The sequence below is a fragment of the Schistocerca piceifrons genome, chromosome 11 (assembly GCF_021461385.2).
Source record: "Schistocerca piceifrons isolate TAMUIC-IGC-003096 chromosome 11, iqSchPice1.1, whole genome shotgun sequence".
NCBI classification, from domain to species: domain Eukaryota; kingdom Metazoa; phylum Arthropoda; class Insecta; order Orthoptera; family Acrididae; genus Schistocerca; species Schistocerca piceifrons.
The window spans coordinates 74,269,674-74,285,685 of NC_060148.1; the positions used below are offsets into that span (position 1 = coordinate 74,269,674).

Below are 16,012 nucleotides of genomic sequence, written 5' to 3' on the forward strand. Positions count from 1 at the left end.
TTTTTAAGACAAGAGAATGCAAAATAAAGCAATTAACACCGCTCTCTTGTCACAGCCAATTGGCATCAACACTCTTGTGTCATTCGTTGTCCTAGAGGGACGTAATATTTTGTGTGGCTCCACAGTTAGCCATTTCATACTTATTTGCAGAAAAGAGGCGCAGAATTTATAAGTCGCTCTCATTTGTAAATGATCTGCAATTATTTACCTATAATTTTACGTAAGTGTCATTCATATCGTAATGTATATGTTAAAATGAATATATGTTTTATTTACTCGTATGCTTTTCTCTGTTTTAGTAATTTTAGTCTCTCCATTTTCATGATTGAAGCTCAGGTCAGATATTAGACTTTGTCTACAGAAAATATATAATGAGCTCTGGCTACGTTCCGTACATCTTCGGACGTGCGAAGTTCGATAAATTCACGGCGTAAATTTTAATCTCTCAATTACTTACTCAACCAAACAAACAAGTATTATTATTATTATTACAAATAATTACTATTACTATTATATTATTACTACTATTATTATTATTTTAATAATTTTTTTTATTTGCTAAAGAAGCCAGTATGTACGTACACGTATAACATTAAAAGATCTTACACTACGTTGTAAAAGCAGTAAGACGTCCCAGGGTACTCCAAGAGATCAGAATTTCGTGAACCATACTAAAATGTGCACATTTAAACTGCAACTTAAAGCGCATATTCGTGTGTCCAGATTCAGATGTAAATTTTCTTGGAGTACCAGTACTGCGTAATCTCATGTTTGGCTCATTATTATGGCATAATGCCATACGTGCTAGAAGATGAAAACTTGCACTTGAAATGCAGCGAACAGTTGAAACTAGCCAGTACTGTGGAATTAAAAATTTCGTTTCAAATACATTGGATGCCTCTGCGGAAAAGGTTAATAAAACCCAAATTTCTTTAGCAAACAGACAAAAATAACTTCATTGTTCTGCAAGGTGATTGGTGCTTGACTGTCAGAAAGGTGGAAACAAAATAAAATCTGAAACTAATAACGTATATCAGCCTTCGGTGATTATGTGAATGTATTTTAATTCACTTGATACCTCCCGGCCAAAGATATCCGTTTTGCTTTCATTTGACGCGAGAGTAAACGAAGGAGAAACAGCAAAATCACTGAACGTTAACACGGGTCACGTGGAGACTGCCCACTATAGCTCGGACTTCTCTGCGCATCAGCCTCGCATCTACGATATTTGCGAACCGGGTCAATACTAAAAGAAACGAATTTTCAAAATTACCCTATGTGCATCTTGTAAAACACATCATTCTGAAAAATTTGAAACAAAAACATACGTGTTAGAGAAAATATTAGACATGTTATTTGGCCTTAAGTGTGCCAAAGTGCAGTGCCACACCTCTTCGTACAGCGTTCTCCTATCGCACGTCACTGTATTTCACTCTGTGGAATTGAAACTTGTATATTTTGTAAGCGATGACATTAAACTATATTCAGGACAGTGGAAATAGAAATGTCCTGTGCTGCCTCTCCTGCTCCCAGTCAGCCAGTTTGACAGCTTGCCCCTCTATTTTTTAAAAAAACTCGCCATTAATAGCGGATGGGATTATTTGTAATCGGGAGAACAAGATCTCTTCAGAAAATTTGGACTCTTTATTGCCTAATAGCTAATAACTTCCTGTTTTGTGTGACAAAAGTAAAATATAGGATGCATCAAACCAATATAGACAAGAGACAAGCAAGAAAGTACACATTTCAATACTTACCTCCTAGCATTTTTTCTCTCTAATCTTGCTACAGCTTTAAATGGCGTGCTTTTGCTTTCTGCACAAGAATCTATTACCTCACCAAAGTTGGCCAAACTTTTTGCTGCATGAAAATTCGAAATTTCGTTATCTAATACTGAAAAAGCTGTTAATACAAATAATAGCTAAGACTGGTGTGGTTTCTGGATCTGATTACATCTATTTTGTCAATGTATGCTAAATAAAACAAAACAGGCCTTTCTAATATTGTAGCAAATTTTATAACACACACACACACACACACACACACACACACACACACACACACACACACACACACACACACACACCCAAATTAGCGAGACTGTATTGGCACAGATAGTCATTTTTAATACACGATAGAATATAATTCACTAAGTACATATATCAAATGCCTATTAGGCCTACAACAAGCAAAAAGCTTTATGTTAGGAAATAGTTTCACATTTCATTCATACGCACCAGTTTCTCAAGCATGAGATCGGAAAGCAGTATTGCGAAATTCTTATATAAATTTGGAATAGTCTCGTCCTTCCATAATTTGTGTGATGTCCCCGTTTATTCTGCTTCCTCGTTCTAACAATCTTGTCATCACCAATTCTGTTGACATTCCTGCCACTGTCAAAATTTGTTCGATGATTAACTTCAGTAGCCCTGCCAGAATCACCGGTTTAGTTACCCCGCAGTTGTTCTGCCATTAGGCGTTGTTACAAATTCGTACAAAACGTTTTCTGCGTTACTTCCGAATCACAACTTAAGCGGCTGCTAGCCGGGGACGGCCTTACTAGTGTAGCAATCTGGCCAGAAAGTTTCTGTCAAAATTTCAGTTTCTTGGATACAACGAGAAGATAATACGTAATCTTACCTACTTGTTATTCCTGCAGTCGTTTATTTCCATTCTGGTAGGCTGAATCTATGGATTTCGCTACGAATTATAAGAAAGCTGAACATTCGAAAACCCAGACAGACAGCGACTGGCATTTATCCGTTCGGCTTTACTCCGCTCAGCTCGTACGGCCCCATCCCCTTTTGTCTGCAGAAAGATTATTTTCTAGATGCGATTAGGATGCTCCTGACAGAGACATCACGTACACTACGCACGCATTCAAAAATCAACTTACGATTCATTCAGAAATAAACTTAAAATGTGTTCAGAAACCAACAAGGATGCGTTTCAAAATCATATAAATGATCGATAGACCAACGTGCGCTGGATGCTAGGCGCTTTGTTTAATAAGTTTTTCCTTGAGAATATGAATTTGGCGCCCCCTTTTCCCGGTACCATCTAGCTGTTTGCTGCGACTGCTTGCACAGCGGAGAGCCACATTCCTGTAGCCAGAAGCGGGAGAATATGCTTCTCAAACGCGACTCAGCTGCGCATGCGCATGACCTCGCTCGTAACTGCTAACACGAATGTAATGTAAACGGTTGTGACTTCACAGTCATTGGAAGGAATTTGTTGTTATGAAGTATTGCACAGTCTTCCTAAAGCCTTTGACACGTTTTGCTGTTGGCAGACGCTTGCATGAGGACTCTGTGTCGTCGTCATATATGGCGCATTTCGTTTGCATTTTAAGTTATTTTGTTTTTTTTTTCTCGTTAAGTTTCATTGTTGCAGTATTAATCTGCAGTTGCAGGATACAGTAATATCATTTGTTAGAGTAACGGTTCCTGCCAGTCAAAATTACAAAAATTTAACTGAAAACTAAAACAATTAAAAATTCCCAGAATTCTAAAAAATTCCCGGGTTTTTCCTGGTTTTCTCCCGGATGCAAAAGTTCCCGGGTTTTTCCCAGATCTCCCGGTTGTCCCGGGTCGTATACACCCTGTAGAAGATGAAAACGTGCCCTTGAAATGCAGCGAACAGTTGAAACTAGCCAATAGTGTGGATTTGAACGCTTTTTTTCAAACAAACTGGCTGCCTCAGCGGAAAAGATCAATAAAAGCCGAATTACTTCAGCAAAGCGACAAAAGTAACTTCATTGTTCTCCAAGATAATTAATGCTTGACTGTCGGATAGGTGGAAATTGTATTAAAAGCTGGAACTAATGACATATTTTAATCTTCCGTAATTGTGTGAATGTATTTTAATTCACTTGATATCTCCCAGCCACAGAAACCACTCTCTTTCATTTGACATGACAGCAGTGAATAAAGAGGAAACAGCAAAGTCACTAAATGTGAACACAGATCACCCCCCCCCCTCCCCACTACAAGTCAACCTGATCTGCGCATCAACCCTGGATCTATGATATTTCGTACCGGGGCAGTACTAGACGGTTAGATGGTGGCGCCCCGGGTCGTATACACCATGTAATAGTCTCTTGTTAGAAATGGTATCAAACCTTTCTGGAAATCTAAGAATATGGAATCGATCTTAGATCCCTTGTCGACAGCACTCATTACTTCATGGGCATAAATAGCTAGCTGTGTTGCACAAGAACGATATTTTCTGAATCCGTGTTGGTTATGTATCGTTAAGTCATTTTCTTCGAGGTGAGTCATAATGTTCGAGTACAGTGTATTCTCCAAAATCCTACTGCAAATTGAGGTCAGTAATATGTCTCTGTAATTCAATAGGTTACTCCTATTTCCTTTCTTGAGTACTGGTGTGACCTGTGCTACTTTCCAGTCTTTAGGAACAGACCTTTCGCCAAGTGAACAGTTGTATAAGATTGCTAAGAAAGGCACTATTGTGTCTGCATACTCTGAAAGGAACCTGATTCGTATTCCATCTGGACCAGAAGACTTGCCTTTCTTAAGTGATTTGAGTTGCTTCACAACACCTAAAATATATACTTTTATGTCACTCACGCTAACAGCTGTTCTGGTTTCGAATTCTTGAATAGTTACTTTGTCTTTTTTCGTGAAGGAATTAAGGAAAACTGTATTTAGTAACTCCGCTGTAGTGGCACCATCATCATTGTGGAAACTCTGCTGTTGGTTTTTTTTATATATATATATATATATATATATATATATATATATATATATATATATATATATATATATATATATATATATATATATATATATATATATATATATATATATATATATACACACACAGTAGGTCCAACTATCTTTGCCCATGTCGGTTGCTCATTTCTAAAAATAAAAGTTAACTATACCATAGAATTATGCAAAACTTCTCCTCGGTGAATCAAATCCACTACTCATCACACCTGGTGACCATCATCCATCGAATACAGGAGTTTGTTTACGAGTGACGAGCCATACAGTGCTGTACGCATCTCCACTCAGCCACACCCACTGCATTTCTCACTTCTAGAGAGCAGATACCTCAACCATTAGACCAGCTGATGCGTTTGCTGGCGTAGATGGAATTACCATTGTGGATCATGTTTTTTACCCATGGTTTGCAAACACTACCGCCAGAGGTTCTCATGTACATCCTCTGCAGTAGGGTAACATCCACCGATTCGATTTCCCTTTTGCTACTCTTCCCACAAGTCCGCCGGGATAAACTCTAGTGCAAGTGTCGATGAGAAGCTGAGTCAGAAGTGGAGGTGTGCTCAGGCAACCGACTGCTCAAGGAGACTGCCTGCAATAAGCAGCAAATCTGGGTTCCTGTTACAGTGCGGCACAGATTTCCAATAGTCACTACAGATGTAACTGACCAGGGAACCATTTAAGGAATATTCGAATTACATTTTAAGACATACCCAAAACAATCTGTATCCTCATTACTGTACTAAATATTAACTTTTTGTCATTATTACTTGTATTTCTGTTTACCTTATTTTCGCCATTTCTTACTCAGTGTCTTCAACAACTTATATCTACAACCATTCACATAGGTTTTGTTGAGAGGAATTGTGTGAAAAATCCTGTTTCCACACCCATTTAATTCAGAATCAATTTGTAAGACACACAATCGTCACTAAAAACAAAATCAGATTCAACACATCAATATATAAAGAATCTTTGGGAATGGGTATGATTTGAATGGGATACTTCCTACGTAACTACAGTTGAGTGACTGAACTGAACGTAATTCTCACTGCAAATACAGAGAACGAGAAATCTTCTGCATATGTGCTCAATCTTCAAAATATCATAGCCAAAAAAGTGAGAAAGGAGTAATGTTTAATGGCAACTGTAACCTCTATCCAAAAACTGAAGGAATCTGTATTTTATTTTATTTACTATATCGGCTGGATCATGCCAAAATAAGCAGTACTGTGAGGGTAAGACTTGGGCACGTGTGGCAACACAACTCACCGGAAGTAAGAGACGGCTGCGTCATCAGGTGGAGGGGTGTGTCGGGCAGACGTGGGAGGCGCAGCTGCAGCAGGAGTCGGGCTGTGGCCGCTGTGGGGTTGACGGTCAGATTTGGGGGTGGATCCGCCCCCTGTGGCGGTCGGCGAGCTGCACAAAGAAACACTGTGTGGGTGGGCGTGTTCACACAGGGGCTCACTGCAGGCGGTACAGCTGAGGGACTGTCCACCGGGGCAACAGAACACTCAGTGCCAACAACACCAGCCCCTCACTTAACGTGACTGTGCCACCAATTAACTGATCTTTTTCTGCACTACTTCTGCTATATTCCCCATTGGCGTAGCCTAAGATGCAAAACAACAAATTGTTCACAGTGAAGCATAAACCAAATCCCAAACATAAGGGCCAACAATTTTGCTGCCCTGACAGAACAACTATCAGACAGAATTTAGAAGCAGTTAAAGTCAACTGGCTGCTACTTTTGGTTGTGTGGTAATTTGAAAACTGATATATGGATGCTGAATTATATCACAGGAAGGAGAGAGAGAGAGAGAGAGAGAGAGAGAGAGAGAGAGAGAGAGAGAGAAACAAACTGATAAGTTGGGGTATCAACTTACTGTTGAAACTATATGGTCATGGATATGCAGGTGCTGTTTGATGTGAAGCCCAAGGGAATGAAGAAGATGGGCAAGAATTACAAGAGCTATGCTATAAAAGTTATCAAGAGTATATTCAAAATCTGCATTTGGGTAAAGCAAATAGAACTGTATATATGCATGTACTGTCTCCACAATTCGATTCATTGAAAAGACAGCAGTGGTGATGTGTTTCTTAAACAACAATTTTCGTGTTGAGCAGTTTGCAGTAGAGGCCACCATTAAAAGAAAAAATATGGGTTACGCAGTGTATGCAATTTTATCTGATGGACAACGTTTACAACTTGTGAAGTAACCTGTAGTCTATTGAATATGGATTTTTTTTTTTTTAATTGGAAAGGAAACAAAATAGACTTGTATGGAGCATATGTATCCGAGAGACAGAGGCAACAAATGATAGCTGGATGAAAACGTCACATCAATACTGACGTTGTGGGAGATATGTCTTACACCTGTAGGTGGACAGCGAATATAATCTGCTGTATCCCAGTAGCGGAAAACCTCATAGGATTCCGTGGACGACCTCTGGTAACGCCATAGGGAACTTCAAACACGACAGGGGGGCAGAGATTTCCTGTCTGCTTTGTAAAAGGGAATGCACGGAAAATATTCGGGGCGATAGCTGAACAGAGACGAGAAGGAAATGTGATTGTAAGGCGCAGCCTTGAGTGTAACAATGTTATTGTGCTGGCTGGAGTATTCTCTTCTTGTTTGCCCCCAGTGTGCATGAGTAGCCCCAGTGCTCATAGCTCCTGCTTGACTGGATATCTCAGGGAGTCACACCCTGCTCTTTGGGGCCAGTCACCCATGGGTAGCGTCTTTTTTCGTAATCAGGAAAGTCCTCAGTCCCAGGTTTGAACCTCACCATCATTTGAATTTTAAATACGAATAATCAGCATTGGTGTCTGAAGACTTCCAGCATCAGGTGTCACCCTCTTTCAGCCAACAGCCTTTCCAAAGAGGGCGGAGGGGCCGACAGAGGTTCACGGCACTCTCTTTCCATTGAGGCCTGAAACTGGTCCTAAATGAGGAAGAATCGGCAATGATCAACAACGTGAGGATACAGAAGGCAATATAAACCACTGCTTAAAGATACATAACGTCCGTCAATGAGGCATGTGATTCAGTAAGTCTGTGCTGTACAGACTCTCCATTGGCAAGACTAGTCCCCCACTCAAACCTCCAGGCGAGGAGGCCCAAGGGGGAGGTGACCATGAGAAAAAAGTTGAGTAATCAACAAAAGGATAACGTTCTACGAGTTGTCATGTGGAAAGTAAGGAATTTGTATGTGGTTGAGAAGCTAGAAAATAAGAAAAGGGAAATGCTGAGGACGTATCTAGCTGTAGTGGGCGTCAGTGACGCATAAAGGAAAGACAAGTAAAGGGATGGTTGGTTGGTTGGTTGTTTGAGGTGAAAGGGACCAAACAGCAAGGTCATCAGTCCCTTGTTTCAAATAGACTCCATTCTGCTAACGGGACATCTCAGAAAAGGCAGAACAATAAAACGGAAAAAGGGGAAACGTAAAAGGGCAGTCACGTTGTCATTAGTAAAAACAAACGAGGGAAGTTGGCAAGAGAACGAACCCAACACTATGCTGAAGCAGCATAGGCAAGACCACCTGTGACTTAAAAGGGACAACCGCTATAATGCAGAAAGTACGTATGGGAATAGAAAACTAACCAAGCCTTAAAAAGAAGGGGTAAAAACAGAGTAAAAGGGAAAGAAAAGAGGATTCCAGGCAGGGAGGTGAATCGGGAATCTCTGAACACCGCCTACAGTGGGAGACACCCAAACACTCACCGCCCTGCCCCAACACCAGAGGGAGATTAAAAACTTTAAAACTGAGAATAAAAACCACTCTCCCGGAGGAAACCTAGAACCAGAGAGATGGCACAAAGTTTATTAGACAGTGGAGTAGCCTCCCAAGAACTGGCCCATGACTGTGCAAAGTGGGATTTGATGTGAAGCCGTAAATCCGCTGCAGGAGGGGTTACAGAAAACGGGGGGTAAGTAACTGCTCCCCCAGCCAAACGATCAGCGAGCTCATTACCCGGGATACCCACATGGCCCGGGACCCATAGGAAGTCAATGGAACAAGCAGCACGGTGAAGATCAGCGAGATGGTCATGGATGGCAGAGACCAAGGGATGGCGCGAAAAACACCGGTCAATAGCAAGAAGGCCACTCATCGAGTCCGTACATAACAAAAACGCGGTTGTGTTGGGATTGTTTAATAAAGGTAAGGGCCCGGGAAATGGCCATCAATTCCGCAGTAAACACCCCACATAAGGGTGGCAGCAGATGATTTTCCGTTCCAGCAAAGGACGTGAAGGCATACCCAACATGAGCAGCAGATTTAGAGCCATCAGTGTAAAAAACAACAGCATCCCGAAACTCCCATAAAATTTGGTGGAAAAAGGAACGGAACACCACCGGGGAGATGGAATCTTTCGGACCGCGGCGGAGATCCATCCGAATTCGAGGCCGAGGAACTAACCAAGGAGGGGTGGAGGGGAGGGAGCGAGGAAGACAGGACAAAGAAGGAAGCCGAAAATCACGGTTAAGAGACGCAAGGCGCAGCCCAACCGGTAAACCCGCCTGAGGGCGGGAGTCAGGCGGGCGACGTCCATGGTCTGGAAATAGGATAGAATAGGAAGGATGAGCGGGAGAAGAACGGATAGTAAGGGCATAAGACACCAGAAGCTGGGACCGCCGAACAGAAAGGGGGGGGCGGGATCCCAGCTTCAACCAGGAGACTATCAACAGGGCTAGTAGGGAAGGCACCGGCGGCCAAACGGATACCACGATGGTGGACTGGATCCAGCACGTGCAGCGTGGAAGGAGCAGCTGAACCATAAACTTGACAACCATAGTCCAAACGTGACAGAACTAGAGCACGATAAAGACGGAGGAGGAGGGAACGGTCCGCACCCCAATAGGAGTGGGCAAGGAAGCGAAGGACATTGAGGTTACGGAAACATCCTACCTTCAGGAGTCGGATATGGGGCAGCCAAGTGAGCTTGTTGTCGAAAAGAAGACCCAGGAAACGAAAATGTGGAACCACAGGCAATTGTTGTGCAGCAAGATAGAGCTCTGGATCAGGGTGGACCGTAGTACGGCGACAGAAGTGGACCACCCGCGATTTTAAAGGAGAGAATTGAAACCCGTGTGAGTGGGTCCATGCAGAGGCACGCCGTATAGCCACCTGGAGCTGCCGTTCTGCAGATGCCATCGAGGAGGAACTAACCCAAATGCAGAAATCATCCACATACAGGGCAGGAGCGACCAAGGGACCGACAGAGGCCAGAAGTCCATCGATAGCAATGAGGAAAAGAAGGACACTCAAGACAGAACCCTGTGGGATGCCCGTCTCCTGGGTCCGTGGAGAACTAAAAGCAGTACCAACTCTAACTCTGAATGACCGATGGATCAGGAACTGGCGGATAAAAATCGGGAGTGGGCCCCGAAGACCCCACTGATGAAGGGTTAGTAAGATGTGATGGCGCCAGGCCGCGTCATAGGCCTTGCGAAGGTCAAAAAACACTGCAACCAAATGGCGGCGCTGGGAAAAAGCCTGCAGAACTGCGGATTCCAAGCGAAGTAAATGATCGATTGGAGATCGTCCGTCTCTAAAGCCACACTGGTATGGGGACAATAGATCCCGAGATTCGAGGACCCAAGTGAGCCGACGGGCTACCAGCCGTTCAAGTAACTTACAACCAACATTGGTCAAACTAATTGGCCGATAGCTGTCAACAGATAGGGGATTCTGACCAGGCTTAAGGACAGGAACCACAATGCTATCCCTCCACTGAGAAGGGAAGTCACCCTGGAGCCAGATACGGTTAAACACCCGAAGAAGATGGTGCCGTTGTGGAGCACTGAGATGTTGAAGCAGCTGTTTATGAATGGAATCGGGGCCAGGGGCCGTATCATGAGAAGAAGATAGAGCAGAAAGAAATTCCCATTCAGTGAAAGGTTCATTGTAAGATTCTGACTCACAAGTGGTGAAACATAAGGCGACAGCTTCAGCCTGCTGTTTTTGATGAAGGAAAGCAGCTGGATAGGAGGCCGATGCTGATGCCACGGCAAAATGGGTCGCAAGATGTTCTGCGAGAACTAATGGGTCTGTACAAATGCCATCTGCGAGGTGAAGGCCTGGGAGGGTGGACTGCCGATGGCAACCTTGGAGAGAGCGAAGTGTAGCCCATACCCGCGACAGAGGGACAGTGGAACCAAGGGAAGAAACGAATCGTTCCCAACATATCCGCTTGCTCTGTTTGATTAAATAACGGGCTTTAGCGCGAAGGCGCTTAAAGGTAGAAAGGCTGGCTACAGATGGGTGCCTCTTGAAGTGTTGCAAAGCTCGACGGCGATCACGGATGGCAATGGCAATGGCCGTACTCCACCACGGGACTGGCCGACGACGAAATTGGCCAGATGAGCGCGGGACAGCAAGGGTAGCAGCGCGAACAATCGCGTCAGACACGTCACGTAGGACGTCATCAATACAACCCGACAAAGAGGGAGAAAACTCGACCTGTGCAGTGTATAGAGGCCAATCGGCGCGGTGGAAAGACCAACGAGGTAACCTGTCCATCGGGGAGTGGGAAGGGAGCGTGATAATCAACGGGAAATGGTCACTATCACAAAGGTCGTCGTGTGGCGACCAGTGTAATGAAGGGAGGAGAGAGGGAGAAGAAAGAGAAAGATCAATGGCAGAAAAGGTACCATGACCAGCACTGAAATGAGTAGGGGAACCATCATTAAGAAGGCACAGGTCGTGGTCTGCAATAAATTGGTCGATAAGAAGACCTCGTCTAGATGGAAAGGCACTGCCCCACAAAGGATGATGAGCATTAAAATCCCCAAGGAGGAGGAAGGGAGGAGGAAGTTGCTGAAGAAGGGTGGTTAAGGCAGCAGGTGTAAAAGTCCTGTCAGGAGGGAGATAAAGATTGCATACTGTGACTGCAGAGTCTAAGTGGACCCTAACAGCAACCGCTTCCAATGTAGTTTGGAGAGGAATCCACGTGCTAGCAATGTCTGTACGGACCAACGTACAAACGCCACCAGAAGCCCGCAAGGGTCCGACCCGATTTCGACAGAAAACACGGAACCCACGGAGGGTCGGTGAGTGAGCATCAGTAAAATGAGATTCCTGGAGAACCACACAAGCTGCTGAGTAGGACGACAGAAGGGATTTCAATTCCGGAAGGTGACGATAATAGCCATTACAATTCCATTGGAGAACCACAGAACGATGGTTTAAATGAGGGCTGAACACGCTAAATCCAGTCATACCGCCGGGTCCCCACCCGTCACCGACAAGGAGGGCGCAACGTCCATAAGAGACAGGTCAGAATCCGGTTGCGAAGTCGGGGAAGGGACCTCCGGTGATACCAGAGGCTCTTTGTCCCGGGACTTATGTTTCTTCTTCTTTTCAGGCTGAGATCGAGGAGGGCTGTATGGCATAATGGAGCCAGCTGCAGCAAGATCAGGAACAGAAAGAGACAGGGCGACCTGGGGGCCGATAGACCGCGCTGCAGCAGACCTCTGACCTGGAAGGTGCCGGGAAGGGGCATCCCGGGAGAGGCGCCCTTGACCGGCAGACGCCGAAGGAGTGGGACACTTCTCCGGCTGGGGAGGGGGAGCAGCGCCCAGAGGAGAGGGTGTGGGAGCCGCAGGGGAGGGGGGAAGGAGAGGGGTCCGGGACGGGGGTAAGGAAGGGATGAAGATGTAACCAAGGCGTAACTAGGTGTCATGGACACAGGGTGCAATCATGCATATTTCTTACGGGCCTCTGTGTAGCTTAAACGATCAAGGGACTTATACTCCTGTATCTTTTTTTCTTTCTTATAGACTGGGCAATCTGCTGAACGTGGAGAATGACTACCATGACAATTTACACATACAAGAGGGGGAACACAGGGACTCCCCTCATGGAGTGGACGTCCACAGTCACCACAGAGAGGGTCCTGGGAACAGCGAGAAGACATGTGGCCAAAACGCAAGCACTTAAAACACCGCATAGGAGGTGGGATGTACGGCTTCACATCACAGCGATAGACCATAATCTTAACTTTCTCAGGAAGGGTATCCCCTTCAAAGGCCAGGATAAAGCCACCAGTATCAATACGATTATCCTTAGGACCCTTCTGAACACGCCGAACAAAGTGAACACCCCGCCGTCCGAGATTGTCCCGAAGTTCCTCATCAGTTTGAAGGATGAGGTCTCTGTGAAAAATCACACCTTGTACCATATTTAGAGACTGGTGAGGGGTGATGGACACGGGAATTGTGCCAAGATGGGTACAGGCACGAAGGGCCGCAGATTGGGCAGCCGAAGCAGTTTTTATCAGCAACGAACCCGACCGCATCTTGCTCAGGGAGTCCACTTCGCCGAACTTGTCTTCAATGTGTTCCACAAAGAATAAAGGTTTGACACTGGTGAAAGTATCTCCATCAGTCCTAGTGCAAACTAGATAACGGGGGAAAGGTTTTGCCCCTAGACGACGGGCCTGACCCTCCTCCCAGGGGGTAGCCACGGAAGGGAAGGCCGAAGGAGCAAGAGAAGCAGCACTTGAGGAATCAGTACCACGCAGAGAGACGGCCGCAGAAGAGCGGCCAGAGTTTTGGACCCGTATGCGTTTCATCTGCATAGCGTCCGCCCTGATACCACCCACTCCGATCAGGGGCTCTCCTCATGGGCGCCACCCAGCCACAGCAAGGGCCGTCTGGCACGGCGGCCATTGCCGGGAGTTCCGATGCTCCAGGATGACGAGCAACCACTCCAAGGCATGCATGAGGAGGTCACAGCTCAGGTATCAGAAGTGTGATCCCTGTGTGTTCAGGGGGCTCAACCAAAAGGGTACATAGCGGCCCCACCACACGGGCTGGCTACCGTGCTGGCTATGCACCCTAGCATCAGACAACGACGTAAAAGGAAAGGTGGAATGTACTAGGAGGGCTCACGTCAGAGACACTAGGTAAGGTGCTCTTCCCCAAATGGCTCACACTACGGAAGAGAAATTTTGGAATGGAGGTCAAACCCCAGAGGGGGACCAAGGAATGCCAAAAGGAGGAGATGAGTACGCAGCAAAGCCGGAGTGTAAAACCAACAGAACCAGGAGGATAGCGGGGGCCAACATAAGCAAGGACACCAAGAGAGGGAGAGGAGAGGGCGAGGGGAAAGGGGTATGGAGGGGAAAGGAGGGGAAGGGAAAGGAAATGCAGCCCGGGAGAGAAAGAAGGCTGCAATGGCTCGGGGCCCCGTGCTCGCCACGCACGTGTCCACAAAAGAGTTGTGGACCCCCTGGGGGGACAAGTAAAGGGAAAGAAAGGAAAGGATTTCTGGTCGTATGAGAATAGGGTAGTAGCGACAGCAGCAGATAACAGGAGTAGGTTTCAGTATCAATAGAAAGGCAGGGCAGAAAGTGAGATACTGTAAACGGATGAGTATAGATGTTCTCTTGAGAATCGAAAGCAAACCAACAACATCCATAGTTCAGGTATACATGATGACGTCGCAAGTTGAAGGTGAAGAGAGAGAAAGTATGAGGATATTGAACAGGTAATTCGGTACATATGTGATAGTCATGGAGGGATTGAAACGCAACCGTAGGCGAAGGAGTAGAAGAAACGGTTACACGAGAATATGTACTTGATAATAGGAATAGGAGAGAAGTAAGGCTAGTTAAGTTCAATAGTAAATTTATCCTAGTAATAGCTGGTATAGTCTATTCAAGAATCTTGAGACAAGGGGTATACTTGAGAAAGGACCGAAACATGGGAGGTTTAAAGTCAGATTTTGAAATCAGATACTGGACTGTAAAGCATACCCAGGAGTAGATTTAGACTCATAACAATTTAGCAGTGATGAAGAGTAGGCTGAATTTTACGAGACTCGCCAGGAGCAATCGATGTACAAAGAAGTGGAATACAGTAGTACTAAGGAAAGAAGAGATGAGATTTATGTTCTCTGAGGCTACAGATACTGCGATAATTAACAGCTCAATAGTTGGAAAGAAAAATGTAGGTACAAAGAAGCTAACTGCGAAGAAACCATGGGAAACATAAGAAATCCTTCAGTTGATCAATCAAAGACAGAAGTTCAAAAATATTCAGGAAAATCAGTAATTGAGAAGTATGTCACTTAAGGATGAAATGAATAGGAAATGCAGAGAAGCTAACGTGAAATGGCTGCATGAAAAATGTGAAGAAATCAAAGAAGAAATGATTCTTGGGACGACTGACGCAGCATATAGAAAAGTCAAAGCAATCTTCCACAGAATTAAAAGCAAGCGTGGTAACATTAAGAGCACAATGGGAATTCCAGTGTTAAATACAGAAACGAGATCGGATGTTGGAAAGAGTACACTGAAGGCCTCTCTGATTGGAACAACTTGTCTGATGGCGTGACAGAAGAACAAACAGGAGTCGGTATGGAAAATATTGGTGACTAGAATCAGATTTTAAAAGCGCTTTGGAAAATTTAAGATGAAAGAAGGCAAAAGGTATAGACAACATTCAATCAGAAGTTCTAAAATCACTGGAGGAGGTGCAAAAGGTCTATTCTCACTGTTGTGTAGAATGTATGAGTCTGGCAATATACAATCTGACTTTGAGAGAAATATAATCTGCACGATTTGGAAGACTGCAAGAGCAGAGAGGTGTGAGAATTATCGCACAATCAGCTTAACAGCTCAAGCATCCCAGTTGCTAAGAAGGATAATACACAGGAGAACAGAAAAGAAAATTGATGTTCGGTAACGTTTATAGGATTTGTGGTCCTGGCGAAAGCGTTCGGCAATATCAAATGTTGCAAGATGTTTGAAATTCTGAGAAAAATACGGGTAAGGCAGAGGAGAAGAGTAATTTGCAATATGTACAAGAGACAAGAAGGTAAAATAACAGTGGAAGACCAAGAGCGAAGTATTCGGGTTAAAAAGGGTGTCAGACAGGGATGCAATCTTTCGCCTCTACTGTTCAATCTATATACCGAAGAAGCGATGACGGAAATAAAGGAAAGATTGAAAAGTGGAATTAAAATTCAGGGTGAAATGATATAAGATTTGTTGATGACTGATTCCCTCAGTGACTGAAGAAGAATTACAAGGTTTGCTGAATGGAATGAACAGTCTAATGAGTACAGAATAGGCAATCAGAGTAAATCAGAGAAAGGCGAAATTGATAGAAGCAGTAGAAGTGAAAACAGCGAGAGACTTAGCATCGTGACTGATGATCAGTAATTAGATCAAGTTAAGGTGTTACGCAACATGGGCAGCAAAGAAACCCATGACGAACAAAGCAAGGACGACGTCTAATTCACACTAGCACTGC

At 44.5% G+C, this 16,012-nt stretch overlaps 1 protein-coding gene across 1 annotated transcript in view; it reads right to left on the reverse strand.

The window, feature by feature from the left end:
* LOC124720475 (ankyrin-1-like) overlaps positions 1 to 16,012 on the reverse strand; it is a 64,656-nt gene that overhangs the window by 22,884 nt on the left and 25,760 nt on the right. Inside the window, exon 3 of the mRNA XM_047245832.1 lies at positions 6,021 to 6,167. Within this exon, the coding sequence (XP_047101788.1) occupies positions 6,021 to 6,167 (147 nt within the window). The remainder of the gene's footprint in view (positions 1 to 6,020; positions 6,168 to 16,012) is intronic.